Genomic DNA, 20,799 nt, shown 5'->3' on the forward strand with positions numbered 1-20,799 from the left:
AATGATGTATGTGATCCGATAAGTGTTGAGGCTCGCGGCGGGTATCGTTATTTTCGTACCTTCACAGATGATTTGAGCAGATATGGGTATATCTACTTAATAAAACATAAATCCGAAACATTTGAAAAGTTCAAAGAATTTCAGAGTGAAGTGGAAAATCATCGTAACAAGAAAATAAAGTTTCTACAATCTGATCACTGAGACGAATATTTGAGTTACGAGTTTCGTCTTCATTTGAAACAATGTGGAATAGTTTCGCAACTCATGCCACCTAGAACACCACAGCATAATGGTGTGTTTGAACTTTGTAAACGTACTTTATTGGATATGGTGCGATCTATGATGTCTCTTACCGATTTACCACTATCGTTTTGGGGTTATGCATTAGAGACAGCTGCATTCACATTAAATAGGGCACCATCTAAATCCGTTGAGATGACACCGTATGAACTATGGTTTGGCAAGAAACCAAAGCTGTTGTTTCTTAAAGTTTGAGGTTGCGATGCTTATGTGAAAAAGTTTCAGCCTGATAAGCTCAAACCCAAATCGGAGAAGTGCGTCTTCATAGGATACCAAAAAGAGACTGTTGGGTACACCTTCTATCACAGATCCGAAGGCAAGGTCTTTGTTGCTAAGAGTGGATCCTTTCTAGAGAAGGAGTTTTTCTCGAAAGAAGTGAGTGGGAGGAAAGTAGAACTTGATGAGGTAATTGTACCTTCTCCCTTATTGGAAAGCAGTTCATCATAGAGATCAGTTCCAGTGATTCCTACACCAATTAGTGAGGAAGCTAATGATGATGACCATGAAAACTTCTAATCAAGTTACTACCAAACCTCATAGGTCAAACAGAGTAAGATCCTCACCAGAGTGGTATGGTAATCCTGTTCTGGAGGTCATGTTACTTGACCATGACGAACCTATGAACTATGAGGAAGCGATGATGAACCCAGATTCCACAAAATGGCTTGAGGCCATGAAATCTGAGATAGAATCCATGTATGAGAACAAAGTGTCAACTTTGGTGGACTTGCCCGTTGATCGGCAAGCCATTGAGAATAAATGGATCTTTCAGAGGAAGATGGGCGCTGATAATAGTGTTACTATCTACAAAGCTCAAATTGTTGAAAAAAAGTTTTCGACAAGTTCAAGGTGTTGACTATGATGAGATTTTCTCACTCATAGCGATGCTTAAGTCTGTCCGAATTATGTTAGCAATTGCCACATTTTATGAAATCTGGCAAATGGATGTCAAAACTGCATTCCTTAATGGATTTCTTAAAGAAGAGTTGTATATGATACAACAAGAAAGTTTTGTCAATCCTAAAGGTGCTAAAAAAGTGTGCAAGCTCCAGCGATCCATCTATGGACTGGTGCAAACATCTCGGAGTTGGAATATACGCTTTGATGAGTTGATCAAAGCATATAGTTTTATACAGACTTGTGGTGAAGCTTGTATTTATAAGAAAGTGAGTGGGAGCACTACAACATTTCTGATAAGTATATGTGAATGACATATTGTTGATCGGAAATAATGTAGAATTTTCTGGAAAGCATAAAGGAGTGTTTGAAAGGAGTTTTCCAAAGGAAGACCTCAGTGAAGCTGCTTACATATTGAGCATCAAGATCTATAGAGATAGAACAAGATGCTTGATAATTTTTTTTCAATGAGTACATACCTTAACAAGTTTTTGAAGTAGTTCAAAATGGAATAGTCAAAGAAGGAGTTCTTGCCTGTGTTGCAAGGTGTGAAGTTGAGTAAAGAGTCAAAACCCAACCACGGCAGAAAATAGAAAGAGAATGAAAAGTCATTCCCTATGCCTCAGTCATAGGTTCTATATTATGCTATGCTGTGTACCAGACCTATTGTGTACCTCACCATGAGTTTGGAAAGAGGGTACAATAGTGATCCAGGAGTGGATCACTGGACAATGGTCAAAATTATCCTTAGTGGAATAAGGACATGTTTCTCGGTTAGTGAAGTGACAAAAAGTTCGCCGTAAAGGGTTACGTCAATGCAATCTTTTACACTGATCCGGATGACTCTAAATCTCAATCTGGATACGTATTAAAAGTGGGAGCGATTAGCTAGAGTAGCTCCATGCAGAGCATTGTAGACATAGAAAATTTTGCAAAATACATACGGCTCTGAATGTGGCAGACCTATAGAGTAAACTTCTCTCACAAGCAAAACTTGATCACTCTTTGGGTGTTAATCACATAGCGATGTGGACTAGATTATTGACTCTAGTAAACCCTTTGGGTATTAGTCACATGAAGATGTGAAATAATCACATAAAGATGTGAACTATTGGTGTGAAATCACATGATGATGTGAACTAGATTATTGACTCTAGTGCAAGTGGGAGACTAAAGGAAATATACCCTAGAGGCAATAATAAAGTTGTTATTTATATTTCCTTATATCATGATAAATGTTTATTATTCATGCTAGAATTGTATTAATCAGAAACTTAGTACATGTGTGAATACATAGACAAACAAAGTGTCCCTAGTATGACTCTACTTGACTAGCTCGTTAATCAAAGATGGTTAAGTTTCCTAGCCATAGACATGTGTTGTCATTTGATGAACATGATCACATCATTAGATAATGATGTGATGGACAAGAACCATCTGTTAGCTTAGCACTATGATTGTTTAGTTCATTGTTATTGCTTTCTTCATGACTTATACATGTTCCTATGATTATGAGATTATGCAACTCCTGAATACCGGAGGAACACTTAGTGTGCTATCAAATGTCACAACGTAACTGAGTGATTATAAAGATGATCTGCAGGTGTCTCCGATGGTGTTTGTTGAGTTGGCATAGATCGAGATTAGGATTTGTCACTCCGAATGACAGAGAGGTATCTCTGGGCCCTCTCGGTAATGCACATCACTATAAGCCTTGCAAGCAATGTGACTAATGAGTTATTTACGGAATGATGCATTACGGAACGAGTAAAGAGACTTGCCAGTAACGAGATTGAACTATGTATGATGATACTGACGATCAAATCTCGGGTAAGTAACATACCGATGACAAAGGGAACAACGTATGTTGTTGTGCGGTTTGACCGATAAAGATCTTCGTAGAATATGTAGCAGCCAATATGAGCATCCAGGTTCCGCTATCGATTATTGACCGGAGATATGTCTCGGTCATGTCTACATAGTTCTCGAACCCGTAGGGTCCGCACGCTTAACGTTCGATGCCGATTTGTATTATGAGTTATGTGATTTGATGGCCGAAGTTTGTTCAGAGTCCCGAATGAGATCACGGACATGACGAGGAGTCTCGATATAGTCGAGACGTAAAGATCGATATATTGGAAGACTATATTCGGACATCGGAAAGGCTCTGAGTGGTTCGGGTATTTTTCGGAGTACCGGAGAGTTACAGGAATTCACCGGGGGAAGTATTGGGCCTTCACGGACCTTAGTGGAAAGGAGAGAAGGGCCACAAGGGGAGGCCGTGCATCCCCCAATGGGCTGGTCCGAATTGGACTAGGGAGGGGGCGACGCCCCCCTCTTTCCTTCTTCCTGTCCTCTCCTTCCTTCTTCTCCTACATGGACTAGCTAGGAAACACTACTAGGAAAATGTATATAGCTAATATGGACATTAATGGCGCATCATGTATGTGGTGCGCCACTGCTATATAGCAGTGGCGCACCAGATATACAGGTGCACCATTATTGACATATTACTAATGGCGCACCTGATGTGTGGTGCGCCATTACTAGTTTAGGAAAAAAAAAATAATAAAATTTTTAGCAGTGGCACACCAGGGGATAGTGTGCCATTAGTAGTTGACATATTAATGGCGCACCTTCACCAAAGTGCGCCATTACTATGTGTATAACTTGGTCAAATCTTGGTCAAACTTAGTAATGACGCACTTTGCATAGGTGCGCCATTACTATGTCAAACTTAGTAATGGTGCACCTACACAAAGTGCGCCATTACTAACTTAGTAATGGTGCACTTTGTGTAGGTGCGCCATTACTATGTCAACTAGTAATGGCGCACTATCCCCTGGTGCGCCATTACTAACTTTCTTTGCACCCCCCTGGACCGTCTTTTCAGTTAAAAAAATGAAAATGTCAAAAAAAATAAAAGAAAATATGTTTCCCATGTGATATTTGGTCTAATTGTTGGGAAAATTTACAAATACGAATTTCGACTTTATTTGCAAAATCTCTCTCGAATTTAGTAAAATGGGCATAACTTTTGCATACGAACTCGGATTAAAAACTTCGTTCAAGATTTCATAATCCCCAAAAACCTAACAGAACGAAAGATACAGGGCTTTTAAGATCTAGAGGGGGGGAAATGGAAAAAGTTTCAAACTTACTAGTGGCGCACCATTTGCTAGGTGCGCCACTAGTAACAGAAAAAAATTGGTTTTGATTTTTTTTGGGGATTTTTTTTTCAAAATACGATACGTAATATGACCGGGAAGTTTGAAATATTTTTTCAAAATTTCATCACACTCATGAACATGAACAAAGTCCTAGACATCAACACGGTTTAATAGGATTGATATGATAGATATAAGAACAAGTGCCTGTGAAGTGAGCTGGTGCTGGGTTGGATAGAACTGTGAAGTTAGGTGTGCTCGACCTGGAGTAGTGTGAGGATGGGTGACCTTTCGGGAAGTTTGACCACGGAGTGTGATTTGACTTGAGATTAAGCATACTGACCTGAGATTAAGGAAAAAATGAAAAAAATGAAAAAAAATTGTTAGTAATGGCGCACTTCTATGTGGTGCGCCATTACTAAGTCAGATAGTAGTAATGGCGCACCGGGTAGGCATAGTAATGGCGCACCTATGGTGCGCCATTACTATCTGGGATACTAATGGCGCACCAGAGGTGCGCCATTACTATTTGTTACTAATGGCGTGATAATAGTGGCGCACCTATAGTGCGTCATTAATGGCCAAAACAGGTGCGCTACTAATTAGCCTTTTTCCTAGTAGTGAAAGGGGGAAAGCTACTCCTACTAGGAGTAGCTAGGAATCCCCCCCCCTTGGGCGCGCCCCTTGTGGCCGGTCCTCCTCCTCCTCGCATCCATTATATACGAGGGAGGGAGGCATCCCAAATACCCCTGTTCAAGAATTCATCCGATTAAGCAGTTAGCTTACCGATTAATCCTTACTCATAGGGTCACCGAGTAGCCGATAAACTGATAAATCGTCCAATTAATTGGTTAAATGGTCGATTAACTTGCCGATTAGCTTATTAATCCCCTACTCGTCAGCAAACCGAGCAGTTACCAATTAACGATTTCCTCAACAATGCCAAATACACACAAGTTGATCTTTAGCCGTGTGCGGTGCCCTCCTCCATAGTTTTCCACCTCGGTCATATTGTCATAGTGCTTAGGCGAAGCCTTGTGTCAGTAACTTCATCATCACCGTCAACACGTCGTCGTGCTGACGCAACTCACCCTCGGCCTCAGCTGGATCAAGAGTACGAGGGACATCATCGAGCTGAACGTGTGCAGATCGTGGAGGTGTCGTGCGTTCGTTACTTAATCGGTTGGATCGCGAAGACGTTCAACTACATCGACCGCGTTACTAAACGCTTCTGCTTTCGGTCTATGGGGGTACGTAGACACATTCTCCCTTCTCATTGCTATGCATCTCCTAGATAGATTTGCATGATCGTAGGAATTTTTTTGAGATGCTGCGTTCCCCAACAAAGATATGGGCCATATGAGGGGAGCACACCAGCCCACAAGGGGTGGCGCCCCCCCCCCCGCCATGGAAGGAGGTCGAGTGGGAGAAGGGAAAGAGGGCATTCGCCCCCTTTTCCTTCTCTCCTTCCTCTTCCCTTTTCCCCCTCTGGCAATTAAGGAAGGGGGGAGCCTGAATTGGGGAGGACCACAAGTAGGATTCGGCCTACTTGGGCGCCCCTGGCTACCTCTCCTCCCCTCCAATCTATATATATGTGGGGAGAGGGGCGCCTAGAACACACAACATCAATTGTTAGCCGTGTGCGGCGTCCCCTCCACAGTTTACACCCGCGGTCATAGTTTTGCGGTGCTTAGGTGAAGCGCTGTGAGAATCATTTCACCATCACTGTCACCACGCTATCGTGCTGACGGAACTCATCTACTACCTCGACACCTTGCTGGATCAAGAAGGCAAGGGACGTCACCGAGCTGAACGTGTGCAGAACTCGGAGGTGCCGTACGTTTGGTGCTTGATCGGTCGGAGTTAGAAGAAGTTCGATTGCATCAACCGCGTTGTCAAACGCTTCCGCTTACGGTCTATGAGGGTACGTAGACACACTCTCCCCCTTGTTGCTATGCATCTCCTAGATAGATCTTGCGTGAGTGTAGGATTTTTTTTTGAAATTGCATGCTACGTTTCCCAACATTTTTCTGGACCAGAAGAGACCCTAGAAGCTTCGAGAGTGCAGGAGACCTACAAGTGGACCACAAGCTCACACGCACGCCCCCAGTGCCACCCGAGCTTGTGGGCCCCTCGAAGGTCTCCCTGACCTAATTCCAGCGCTATAAATTTCCTAAAATCAAGAAACCCCAAGAGCGAGACCCGAAACAATTTTATTGCCACCGCAAGCCTCTGTTCTTCCACGATCCCATCTGGAGGCCTCCGACGGTACTCTGCCAAAGGGGGAATCGATCACAGAGGCCATCTTCATCAACCTAGCTGCCTCCATGATGATGTGTGAGTAGTTCCCACGGGACCTACAGGTCCATAGCAGTAGCTAGGTCTCTCTCTCTCTCTCTCTCTCTCTCTCTCTCTCTCTCTCTCTGATCTTCAATACAATGATACCTTCAGAGATCCATTCGATGTAATCTTTGCGGTGTGTTTGTTGGGATCTGATGAATTGTGGGTTTATGATCAAATTATTCACTGAAAGTAATTGAGTCTTTTCTCAGATTTAGTATGTGTGATTTTATTGCCTTCTCTCCGATCTATCTATATTCTTTGGCAATTAGATTTATTTATCTTTAGTGTGGGAGGCGCTTGGTAGTAGGTTCAATCTTGCGATGTCCTTACTCCATGATAGGAGGAGTTGCAAGGCACATATTTCTATTGTTGCTAATAAGGGTAAAACGACAGTGTTCGAACATATTATTTGGTCTTAGCTTTTCTATATTATGTCATCATGCTCCAAGCATCACTCTGTTTGTTATGATACGGGAGAGACAATTTGACAGGTGCAAGAGAAGTTATTTGCTAGATTCTTTGTCTCCCACCATATTCTATTTCCTACGTCAATCATTCTGGCATTTAAAAATTTTCTTCGGAATTCGAAATGCTTATAAATTTATTAGAATGCAAGGTCTAATTTATGAATGATTTGAGTTTTCAAACTCCACGCAACCGTATCTTTCAAGCAAGACCAATATTGTACTTCTTTGAACGAAATGCCGCCCCTAAACACTACAAATTGATCATTTGCTCGCCTATAGTGCTTGGTATCCTCTTGCAACCCAATCTCGCAGAACCCCAAACACTGCAAAATATGACTGCTTGCAAGTGTTTTTTTTCGGCACAGTTATGCACTGCTGTCCACCATGTCTCACAACCAGGGTTTTGGTTACCGCTTGAAATTTCAAGATTTACCATGGTTACCACATATTTTGGCTCCCCTCAGTAATGGTCATTTCGAGCAAAAAAAACAATATTTTTGAATTTGTTGAATATGCTCAATGTACAGTAAAGTATGGCAGCACCTCACAACGCACGCGTAGACAAAGTTCCACTAAGCTAGTAGCCTTTTTAAGACAAATATAAGTTCAAGTGCTATCTATATCTATTTTGAAAGAATTTAAATTCAAAAATGAATTATAAAATTCGTTTGACATTCGTTCAAAATTTGCTCACAGTTTTGCGGTAACCGTGGTAACCACGTTTACCTGCCCCGCTCGGTAAAAATGCCCCATTCGGTAACCAAAACCTTGCTCACAATCACTAATGCACCAATTAGTTGTGCGCCACCGTAGGCTTCACCTCCTAGAACCTAGCGCACCACTTGCTTGGGTCTGTGTCCGCTACAGCCTTGCGCTGTCACCCCTGGTTAGCTCCCAAACGATGAACCTCGACGGCGGCTGTGCTTTTTTTAGCTTTTTATTTTAGAGAAACGGGCCTTTTTAGCTTTTTCTTGAGACATTGGGCCTTTTTAGCTTAACCGAGAAACAGATATTACATTTCCTAGCTAACGGCCCACAAGCCCACCTAGTGCCGAAAGCTGAGCCCAGCGACGCCGTCAGGCACCTTGAAATATTCAGCCTTGGCGCCCGAACGTAACCGTCGCAACCAACAGCTTTCGCTGCTCCTCTTCCCCCCGTCGCCGGAGCGCCAAGAAACCAAGAACCCACTCTCCGTCTCCACCGCGCAGAGCCCACCTCCTCTGCTCTGCAGCGGTCCATCTCAAGCGACCCATGGAGCAGTTCCACCACGGCCACCACGTGCGGCTGCGGAGCCGCGAGCTCGGCACGTACCTGCACGCCGACGAAGACGGACAAGGCGTCTCCCTCCACCACCGCCGGGCGTCGATGAACGCGGCTTGGGCAGTGCACTTGTACCAGCCCCCCCACGCGCGGGTGCCGTTCCTGCTCCTCCACAGCGCCGCCTACGGCCGGTACCTCGCCGCCACGGGCGCGCCGGCACCGCTAGGCCACCGTGGGCACCGCGTCGAGCAGCGCAGCTACAACCATCCTGAGGCGGAAGCAGTATTTTGGCTGGCCGTCCGGACGGAATTCGAGGACGACGTCCTGCTCCAACACTTCAACGGCGGCAGCCTCCGCGCCAACGGGAAGTACCTCCCCTGGAACAACGGCGCCAGCGTCGGCTACATCAACGGCATCTACGACATGAGCACGATGATGCACTGGGTCGTGGACTCGTGGAGCCCATCCCCGCCAGGGAGACCATGCCTCCCCTTCCACGTTCGACTAGGGTGAGTCCGCCATGCCCGCTTCTCGATTCTTCCCGGTCGAATTTCCGCGAGCTGGGTTCTTGGATTGGATGTCGTTAACGTGCATCGGAATATGACCGCGGAGATCGCAAATCGTTTTAATTTCATTCGCCTGGGAGCAATTCTTGGCTCTGTTCTTGCCAAATTTGCGCTTTCTTTGGCTTCCGCGTCTCAAATTCGCATTTGATCTCCTGACAATGTTGGGACTTGGGACTCGAACTGCAGCTTACCCTCCCCACCGCCACCATGTTGCTGTCGCGGGAGATCGTATACATGTGGCGGGACATCCACGGGGACCCCATCACCGGCGGCTGGCACATGTTCAGGGGGAGATCCGTCTTCCGCCTGAGGGAGGAGCTGGCCAGGCTGCTGAACGCTGTCCAAGTCTTGGGCGTCGCCGACCTTGTCATGTGCCTCCCCACACGTGATGGCCGGCTTTTCCCACTCGTCGTCGACCTGCCCAGCAACCGCCAGAGCTTCCACATCGTCGTCGTCGTCGCCGGGACGCCTCGTGAGAGCCCCTCCATACCTCAACTTCCTATTATACACATAGTAAAAGTTGCTGAATTAAATCAGTAGATGTTCAACAGGCACCACATTATGCTAGAAGGTTGTCTGAGGCTAGTTTGTTGGGGTGAAAGTCATTTCATAAGTCTAAAATCCACACTGAACTATGATATGGAAACTATTAGTTTTGATGCCACACGGTGCTTAGATTCAAATGATTCAGTTGTTCAATTTAATATCATATATATGCCGCTAGTGGAAAACTTCTGAACTCCAAAACCGGACTGCCTAGCTCAGATTCACAGAGAGGATAATGATTTCTGTTTTTCAGCCTACTGTAACACATTACATTGTTTTGAGGTTTTGCACATATGCTTTCTTTTTTGATCATCTCATTTAGACTTGTTGCAGTACCTATGACACACGATGCCTAATTGCTTAACTATTTTCTGCTAATTCAGCCCACGCGGCGCTGCGGTACGCGGATGTCAATGCAGAGTAGAGAGATACCAGAGCCGGGACCCCTAGAAGTCGCCTTCAAAAGTGTCGCCGCCCCGGACACGATGACATTAGAACTCAGTTCCTTCCGTTGACATACTGGTTCAGGAAAACCCAGTAGTTGTTGTGTTTCTGCTAGCTAAGCTAAACTTGGTTTGTTCTCCTGACAGTAAGAAACCTATTTGAGTTGGCATCACGGTTCTAAAATTCCAAAACTGTTTTAACAATGATGCAGTGACATTAGTCTGTAATGTGTTGATAATGGCCACTACTTCAATGTTGCTAGCTGCATTTTCTCTTATATGACAGACAGATGTGGCGGTTCTTGCAGTGAGTTGAGCACTTGAGTTTCGTTATTCTGCTGAAAGTTTCATTCCATCAGCAGAAAATTAGTTTTTGTTTTTACCGAGACCAGAGTTCTGAGCATGGTGAGGTTAATGCGCCTGGACACAGCTTGCTGCATTTTTGTTTTTTCATGCGCGTGTGGTATATTTGATTCCACCTATGGTAATTTTTTTGAATAAAATTCAGGTTGTAGCCCACAATGCTGTAAGAATACCAAAGTATTACATTGTTCTTTTCCGTGTGCATGACAACTTCAGACATTTCGTTTATCTCTCTCTCTATCCCTCATATTTCGATTTATTTTCAGGGTGTGTTGAGTATCGACCGATCCATCGACCTTGTTTGAAACCAATTCGATAGGACATCACTGTCATCGTCCTTGCCAACTTGTCACTGTCGTTTACAGTAGTAGTTATTGCTCTGCTCAACCAGTTGTGTGAGATACAGATTGGTCGACAGCTATATACATAGAGCAGATATTGCTCTGCTCAATCAGTTGTGTGAGATACATATTGATTTCCTTAAATGGGAAACTAATTCTACATGCAAACTGGATGTATCAAACAAGGCATAAGGCATACAAGCGGTATGATAGCTGCGCATCGTTTGGAAGAAAAGGAATTAACTAAGTAGGAATTTAGAGTTCTGGCAATTGTTGCAAAATTCCTTTGTTCCAAATAAAGGGTACCATAGTTTTGGGATACTGGTTACCCTTGAGAATGGCATTTTTACGTTTTGACTGATCAGATGTGTGCAATATGACCTTGAAATTTCATAACTATATTATCACAAAGCATCATCCAGTTACAAAATCATCAGAGCAAGTAAGCTGGAGATAGGATAAAAGCTGAGCATTTGGATCTAGTATTGAAAACCTAACACTTGGACAAGCTAAGACCGAAAAGTAAAACGGCCTGGAGCAGAAAGCTAAGCATTGGGAGCGAGCTAAGAGCGGAATGCTAAGCATTTGGAGCGAACAAGGAGCGAAAACTAAGCATTTGGAAATACTAGAAAAGAGTATCAATTTGAAGCTAGGAGCGAAAAGCTAGGAATATAAGCTGGCTCTTATTTGGAAACAAGAATCTGGTGTTGAATCTTTGAATGACACTCTAGTTTGGTGGGCATCCTGGATCACTTGATGATCCATTCGGACCACCTCTTGGAGCCTATTTGTCCTCCTTTTTCTAGTCGGATAGAAACGTTCCAATGACCACCTGCGAACAAAAAATCAAAGTATTAAGACAAAGCACAAGGTTCTCCCTAGCAGTAGATGGGTATTTCGTAAAGCTATGTCATTTTCCAAATAAGCTACATATAAAAAGAAACACATAATGATTTTACATAGGACTATTAATATGTATAGAATGTAAATTATATGGCAGAACATTGGTATCACAGTTTTCCAAATATAGGAAGCACATATAGCCTTTACTTCAAAAAACAGAGCAAGATGCAGTGAGAGCTATTAACATACTATGATATAAAGTTCTTTGTCTTTTAGAAACATGTTACTCCCAGTGAAAGATGGTAACCTGAACAGGTGAAGCTGCAATCAGAGGTCCTGCTGACCCACCGCCGAAGACGCGGCCATCGGGACTAGAAAACGAAATGCCCAATCCACCCTTTCGAGTGCTCAGTTCATTAGTTTTGGATGGCACATACAAGCCAGACAAAGAGAGGATGCGAAAACAACCCTGCATATTGAGTGCATATAATTAGATATTGTTCAGATTTTGAAATAAATCTAGAGGTCAAACAATAACATTTCCTTTACAGAAAACCAGAACTACAAAACGGTGTGTTTTGATTGCAATATGCTGGTAAAGAAAATAATTATGAAAAAAAACTAACTACTGCCCACATTTCAGTTTTCCTTATTGTTCTCTAGTTTGGCTGGACCTTAAGTATATTTCTAAAGCACACCAGCAAAAAGGGATTTCTAATGTACAGTTTCCAAGCTAAAACAATGGAGCGAACCTCATAAACGACCCTTTCATGAGGAGAATTTGCGTGCTGCAGTGTCACATTGCGCACTGCACCATGGGCAGAGAAGATATGAACTGCCAACCCATTCCCACAATAGGAGAGGATTTTTGTTGTTACATCCTGAAACCATGGATCCATTATTAGCATCTTTTTTAAAGGAACCATTTCAATTAGATATTTTAATAGCTAGTATCTAGATACTATGATAAATTGTTGTTAGAGCACTGCTATGTCTCTTGGAGCATCATCAGGGTGGGAGAAATTACCTCTCCACCTTGGACTGTGATAACCTTAGGAATTAATCCAGTCGCAGCAGGCCCTACAAAAAAATCCATTTCATTTTAGAAACGCGAAATGTACTTAATGTTGGCAAACTGAATATAACATTGGTCTCTGAACTAAACTAACATGTAACATCCTACAAATATAATTTCAAAGCTCCGGTTATACTTCTCGAGGGAATAAAAACACAATATGAATGATTGCAATGAAATAACACCTATAGGATATTTTAATATTTTTAATACATCCACAAAAAAGCTCTATTTTTATGACAAGCATGTGGTAACCCTTACTGAATAGTCGACATGGATAATTCCATGCTTGTCAGACTCTGGCCAGCCTGCGGTGGTCATTTGTATATACGAGTATTAGGACTAAAATACCACCATATCCATCTATGCACCTTTTGCTACTCTACTTACGATGATGGCATGAGCACTAAGTGCAAGCAAGAACACTATATACCTGCTACTCCCATCTGTCGCTGCTTCTTGCTGGCCATGGAGCTCGGCGGCCATACCCTCGTCTGCTTAACTGGATGTGTTCCATGCTCTACAGGTGGTGGTGGTGGTGGTAGTGGTGATGGCAGTGCTGGTGGCGCATGGGGGCTCCCAACGCACAGGCGCAATCCCAACGTGGAGCTCGAGGGTAGAGCAGGTGTCGGGGGAGCAGCGGCACCAGTAGGATATGGCGGCGGGAAGATAGTTGGCGGCATGGTGCCATCCGGGATGTTCTTTCGCGGGCGGCCACGGTTCCTCTTGGTTGGCTTAGAGCTCACACCCATGGTGTGCGCGTGCTCAGTGCCGGCCACGGGCCCGGACGGGCGTGGTGCAGAGTAGTAGGAAGCTCCACCTTGGTGGGCAACGGGCAGGCGGGCGGCAACGATGGGTTCTGGCTGAGGCTGGAGTGGACTCTTGCTCATGCCTACGCCATACTTGGTCTCACCCGCTCCAGACGACATGGCTCCTTTCATTTCGCCTCAGAAGAACAACACCAACAAATAACACACACGCAAACAAATAGAAAGCTCTCCTCCAAGTGACCGGCAAACTACTCCATCCCTAAAACATGACAAATACTAGCGATTAAGACAACAAATAGGCTCTAGATTCCGCATGTATTTCCATGAACTACTCAAAAATTGAACAAACCTACGCAAGAAGATTGACTTCAAAGATTTTTTTTAAATTGAAGTCTACAACAAAAGAAGAGCCACAAGAGGATTCGGAGGACAAAAGAATATGCATAATCCCATTGCTTATATAGGGCAGGGGGGGGGGGGGGGGAGGGATGAGTTTTCAAGGAGGACCCTACAAAGACATAGAATTCACATGAACTACTCACGATAATCTTTCGTCACTTTTGTGGTTTTGACATTAGAGTTTATGATTATCATGTAGTCCAGGGGGCCTAGTGCATTATTTCTTAAAAGATATTTTGTTTTCGATCTATTACGTGGTACTTTATTTTCCGGATGCCTACATATGTATCAACTAGGTGTATCCTTAGAAATTTTTCGAATTTTCTTGAGTGTTCATCGTGGATGTGTTTAGATGATGTGCTTTTTTTGCCTAATTTTTCCCCCATTTAATGTGTGCCATTTTTTATATTTATAATCATTTTATTTTCATTTTTTTCATGTTTGGATTTTAGTTATTGTCACACCATCTTTTGATTATTTTTCTTTCTATTTTCACTTTTTGTTGTGTCATATTCGGATTTTTATTTATTCATATTTCATCTTTGGACCTTTCATTTGATGTTATTACATTAAGGAATTTCATGTAATGTTATGCCATTTTGGAATTCATCTAATGATATGCCATCTATAAATTTTCATTTAATAATATGCCATTTATAAATTTTATTTAATGTTATGCCATCTTTGGAATTCATTTAATGATATGCCATTTATAAATTTCATTTCATGTTGTGCGATCTTTGGATTTGCATTTAATATTATGATTTATTTGAATTTTAATTATTGTCGGGCCATCTTTGGAAAAATATTAAATTGTTTGCTATTCTAAATTATTGTTGTGCCATATTTGGATTTTATTTATTGATATGCCATATTTTGGTTTTTCACTTAATGTTATGCCATCTATGGAATTTCATTCAATGTTGTGCTATCTATGGATTTCATTTCTTGTTATGCCATATTTGGAATTCATTTTATGATATGCCATTTATAAATTTAAATTTAATGTTCTACCATCTTTGGAATTTCATTAATATTATGCCATGTTTGATTTTTATCTACTATTATCTCATCTTTGGATTTTCATTTAATTTCATATTGTCTTTTTTGCGGGTGAATGTCATATTGTCTTTGGGTTTTCATTTCTTACGATCCCATCTTCAGATTTTCATTCAATGGTTGTGCCATCTTTGGATTTTAAGGTATCCATGTTTTGAGTCTACCGAGCTTTTCAAATGAATCATCTTTGGATATACAATGGGTATGGGTATGTTGGAGGGGTTTGGTAAAGTGTGCACTCACGCCAATATTAGAGATGAGATGGTTTGGGTTACAAATGATCAGATGTTTTCATAGTAATTGCATCTTCGTTGACTAAAATACACGGTATTGGTAAGACGACACTAAAAATTGCAAAACAGGCTAGGAGAAGACAAGTGTAGCAGAAATTTTGCAGGAAAAACTCCAAGGAAAAATACAGTTAGGGGGCTAGGGTCCTTTCAGACACCAAATCCTACTACTACCACCAATGTTGGTCTTCATTGAGGTGCTCACTAGAAGAGAAGCGAAGCCTTCACCATTGCCAAAATTAGGGAAGTACCACCACCAATGAGGCTTTGAGAGACCAAGAATAGGCACACCACAATAAATGATGCACATGTCACTATGACACACTTGTTGGGAGGAAACAACCAATATTAACCTGGATCAGGACCCACTGCATCTCGTGGATGATATAGTGGAAGATTACTAGATACATCTTGTTTAAACCACCACCCCTATCCAAATCCATGATTGATTTTTCTCACTTGCTACACTCTTAGAGGCAAAAAAAATCCATTAACAAATGGAAAAAAAAATCTCGTTGCCCGGAGTAGACGATGAGCCGAGGAGGCAACCAGATCTTCAACATCTATGATGCAGAAGAACCGAGACAAAATTATTAGACACCCTAATTGCTTTCATGCTACAACACAAAACCTAATGATTCCTCCCTATACTTGCATGAAGAGATACATGGTCCCCCCCTTCGGTCGCCACAAGGTCGATGCTAGGGATAGAACCAGGATCTCAATGGAATTCACCAAGGGGTCAACTCCTTATCACATTTTATCTAGGGAGCAAAGAGTGATCCAGAGATTTCATGACTAGAAATGGATGAAGGAAGGCATGACATGATCTCACCCAATGGATCGCCGGTGCAATTGGTTGTATCGTCAACATCGACATTCCAAGTTTTAAAAGATTGAAAACAATGGATGGAAACCCATAAAATGCATGAATTAGATTTGGTATGTTTTTAGTGCTCTAGAAGACCCTCTATGACAGACCTATTTCACTTATTCATCATGATCCAATTTACTCTTCAACACCTCTATGAAAGGCCATCACAATAAAGATTGTATGAACACAAAGATGAAAGAAATAGGAGAGAACTCACCGAGTTTGTGGTTGTTAAAGAGACTAGAGGCACTGTCCTTTAACTCCATAATATGTTCATCATTGATCTGATGCGCCATGGGATTAACCATCTTAGACTCAAATACATAATCATCACCAAGTTGATCCTCCATGAACTCATTAATCAGATCTCCGCGACTATCTGCCATGTGGTCGTCCACCCTGTGCTCGCAACCATGGTTGTAGGTTGACCTACTTTGCACTAACATAATTCACTAAGAGAGCGGATCCACTAAAAATTCGATGAAGAAGTGACTTCACTACAACTTTGATAGCAGTGGAGGTGATGTCATGGATAGGCACGAGATGGACATATTACATAGAGAAGGGAAATTTTGTGATGAGGCTTGAGGGGAGAGGCTAGGTTTGAGGAAGCATCGAGGGGTAAGGGGCGAGGCTTTTTATAGTGCTTGGTATGCGGTGGTGTCAATTAATTTTTTTGAGAAATACTAACTATGGGACATGGTCCTATGGTTGTAAGGCAGAATCCAACATGATTTTTGTGTTGACTCCCCAATGGGTGGTTGGGTCTGACATTCCGTCATGTGCGTGATAAGTTTCACGGTTGTTGGTGATATGCCAATTTGGGCCCTTCCTCACAGCACTCACGGCCCAAGCAAGTCAACTGAACTCATGATCCAGTTCCTCCAGGAGTCCTGGCCCAAATATATATATGACCAAAAGAACTACCTTTGAAGACCATCAATAAAGGAGAAACCAAGGTGTGGCAAGCTGAATGAAGGTGAAGCCGTATCCGACTAGTATACACAAGGGAGGAAGGCGTTCGAACCGACCCAAGGATGGGTATAAACACCAGAGTGCCAAGACTAGGAGGGACAACTTCTACTTTTACATCCAAGAGGATGGAGTCGAAAGCCTAGTTTAGACCTAGATTAGATCCAATCTTGGACACAACTCGTCGAATCGGCCACCAAAATTTCTAGTGACTTAGTGCACAAGTTGTTGGACCCCCACATTATACTCGCTGATATGTACAATTCCAAACAAGAAGGACTAGGGTTGTTACTTGATACGTCTCCAAATTATCTAATTTTTGATTGTTTCATGCTATTATATTATCAGTCTTGTATACTTTATATGCCATTTTATATCAGTTTTGGAACAAACTATTAAGTCGGTGCCTAGTTCCAATTCCTGTTTTTGCCTATTTCTTTGTTTCACAAATTAACCATACCAAACAAAGTCCAAACACGATGAAACTTTATGGTGATTTTTTCTGGACCAGAAGAGACCCTAGAAGCTTCAGGGGTGCAGAAGACCTACGAGTGGACCACAAGCTCACACATGCGCTCCCAGCACCACCTGAGCTTGTGGGTCCCTCGGAGGTCTCCCTGACCTAATTCCAGCCCAATAAATTCCCTAAAATCAAGAAACCCCCAGAGTGATATCTGAAACAATTTTAAAATCCCATCTGAAGGCCTCCGACGATACTCTGCCAAAGGGTGAATCGATTACGGAGGCCATCCTCATCAACCCTTGCTGCATCCATGATGATGTGTGAGTAGTTCGCATAGGACCTACAGGTCCATAGCAGTAGCTAGGTCTATCTCTCTCTCTCATCTTCAATACAATGATCTCTTCGGCGACCCATTCGAAGTAATATTTGCGGTGTGTTTGTTGGGATCCAATGAATTGCGGGTTTATGACTAGATTATTCATTGAAAGTAATTGAGTCTTTCCTGAGATTTATTATGTGTGATTTTATAGCCTTGTATTTCTCTTTGATCTATCTATATTCTTTTGCCAATTAGATTGATTTATCTTTAATGGGAGAGGTGCTTGCTAGTAGGTTCAATTTTGCAATGTCCTTACTCTATGATAGGAGGAGTTGCAAGGCACGTATTTGTATTGTTGCTAATAAGGGTAAAACGATAGGGTTCAAACATATTATTTGGTCTTACTTTGTCTATATTATGTCATCATGCTCCAAGCATCACTCTGTTTGTTATGAACTTAATACCTTAAGATTCATGTTGGATATTGGTCAAGGGGTGGAGTAATAGTAGTAGATGCAGATGGATGTCGGTCTCCTTCTCTCAGACGTAATGCCTATATATTGATCATGCCATGAATATCATCATAACTATGCACTATTCTATGAATTGCCCAACAATTATTTGTCTACCCAGGGTTGTTATGCTCATGAGGGAGATGCCTCTAGTGAACTTTTTGGTCCCAGGGTCCATTCACTTCATATTTACTAAACCCTAAAATTAGTTGCCGCCATTTATTCTCTTTTTCAATTTATCTATCTATCACTACCAGAATTAATCCATGCAATTAACGAGTACAAAGGGATTGTAAACTCTCTTGCCCATGTTGGCTGAAAGTATTTGTTGTGTGTGTAGGGACTGTCGATGTTTTTTTGCGTGAGTCTCCTACTGGTTTGATAAACCTTGGTTCTTATCTCGGGAAATAATGTCTTCTACTATACTACATCACCCTTCCTCTTCGGGGAAATTCCAACGCCTATCACAAGTAGCATTACTCACATCATGGGATCCCAAACCTAGGTACAATTGTCTCTCCATGTCTATGTGGTTACTTGAGGTTCTCTCCTATCATCACACAAATCCACATACGGTTATTGTACTGTTGTTCTGGTACTTTGCAATACACCGTCGGCAGTTGGCGCCGACTATTGGGACCTTCATGATATCAAATCGGATATATGGAATGGTGCTGGAAGCATCAATACCCTCATCTTCATCAGCACCATTGATGCCTTCCAAAGGAATGGAGTTGGCTCACCCCTACCCTCAAATGGATTTACACTAACACCTCTGCTCAAAGGGATGATCGGGCAATGCAATATGAAGCCTCGAGGGAAGGCATGCACCACATACAATAATTGCTCGGTGTGTCATAAGTGGGGAGGATATACACCAACCACTAGACTAGGAGGGATCTTAAAGTGAGCAAGAAGGATGTCCTACTTGCCTAAGAAAGGGCCATCATGACCCTATGGGTAGATGTCCCCATGTGTTTCAGCACTGCTGACTTTTCACGAGGGCTCAAGCACCTGGGGCGATACCCCCTTTTGGTTGATCCCATGATCAACTAGGTCAGGATGTGCCATGTCCTCGTCGATCAGGGCATCTTGTTTAGCATCATCACCACCAAGACGTTGGAGAAGAAGAGGGTACTACCAAGCTATACATAAGTGAAGGAAATATGCCCTAGAGGCAATAATAAAGTTATTATTTATTTCCTTATATCATGATAAATGTTTATTATTCATGCTAGAATTGTATTAACCGAAAACATAATACATGTGTGAATACATAGACAAACAGAGTGTCACTAGTATGCCTCTACTTGACTAGCTCGTTAATTGAAGATGGTTATGTTTCCTAACCACGAACAAAAGAGTTGTTATTTGATTAACGGGATCACATCATTAGAAGACTGATGTGATTGACATGACCCATTCCATTAGGTTAGCACCCGATCGTTTAGTATGTTGCTATTGCTTTCTTCATGACTTATACATGTTCCTATGACTATGAGGTTATGCAACTCCCATTTTCCGGAGGAACACTTTGTGTGCTACCAAACGTCACAACGTAACTGGGTGATTATAAAGGAGCTCTACAGGTGTCTCCAAAGGTACATGTTGGGTTGGCGTATTTCGAGATTAGGATTTGTCACTCCAATTGTCGGAGAGGTATCTCTGGGCCCTCTTGGTAATGCACATCACATAAGCCTTGCAAGCATTACAACTAATGAGTTAGTTGTGAGATGATGTATTACGAAACGAGTAAAGAGACTTGCCGGTAACGAGATTGAACTAGGTATTGAGATACCGACGATCGAATCTCGTGCAAGTAACATACCGATGACAAAGGGAACAACATATGTTGTTATGCGGTCTGACCGATAAAGATCTTCGTAGAATATGTGGGAGCCAATATGAGCATCCAGGTTCCGCTATTGGTTATTGATCGGAGACGTGTCTCGGTCATGTCTACATTGTTCTCGAACCCGTAGGGTCCGCACTCTTAAGGTTTTGATGACAATTATATTATGAGTTTATGAGTTTTGATGTACCGAAGTTAGTTCGGGGTCCCGGATGTGATCACGGACATGACGAGGAGTTTCGAAATAGTCGAGACATAAAGATTGATATATTGGACGGCTATATTCGGACACTGGAAGTGTTCCAGGTGATTTCGGAGAAAACCGGAGAGCCGGAGGGTTACCGGAACCCCCCCGGGAGAAGTAATGGGCCATATGGGCCTTAGTGGAGAGAGAGAGAGAGGGGCAGCCAAGGTGGGCCGCGCGCCTCCTCCCCCCTGGTCCGAATTGGACTAGGAGAGGGGGGCGGCGTCCCCCTATCCTTCTCCCTCCCCACTTCTTTCCCCCTCCTAGTAGGAGTCCTACTCCTACTAGGAGGAGGACTCCTCCTTGGCGCGCCATAGGGGCCGGCCGGCCTCCTCCCCTTGATCCTTTATATACGGGGGCAGGGGGCACCCCTAAACACACAAGTTGATCCACGTGATCATATTCTTAGCCATGTGCGGTGCCCCCTTCCACCA

General features: G+C 42.8%; 1 protein-coding gene across 1 annotated transcript; it reads left to right on the forward strand.

Moving 5' to 3' along the window:
* Nucleotides 1-9,197: 9,197 nt before the first annotated feature.
* LOC123146881 (uncharacterized) lies at nt 9,198-10,078 on the forward strand. Its single transcript, XM_044566150.1, has 2 exons — nt 9,198-9,472; nt 9,930-10,078. Exons 1-2 carry the CDS (start codon nt 9,208-9,210, stop codon nt 9,968-9,970), a joined length of 306 nt encoding a protein of 101 aa, XP_044422085.1. The 5' UTR covers nt 9,198-9,207; the 3' UTR covers nt 9,971-10,078.
* Nucleotides 10,079-20,799: the final 10,721 nt, after the last annotated feature.

The sequence above is a fragment of the Triticum aestivum genome, chromosome 7A (assembly GCF_018294505.1).
Source record: "Triticum aestivum cultivar Chinese Spring chromosome 7A, IWGSC CS RefSeq v2.1, whole genome shotgun sequence".
NCBI classification, from domain to species: Eukaryota; Viridiplantae; Streptophyta; class Magnoliopsida; order Poales; family Poaceae; genus Triticum; species Triticum aestivum.

What these genes read in the sequence shown, in the direction of transcription:
- LOC123146881 (XM_044566150.1), top strand. Translation starts at nt 9,208, where the DNA reads ATGTTGCTGTCGCGGGAGATCGTATACATGTGGCGGGACATCCACGGG. An exon ending in CGTCGTCGCCGGGACGCCTC is followed by an intron (nt 9,473 to 9,929) that starts GTGAGAGCCCCT and finishes CTGCTAATTCAG; the next exon opens with CCCACGCGGCGCTGCGGTAC.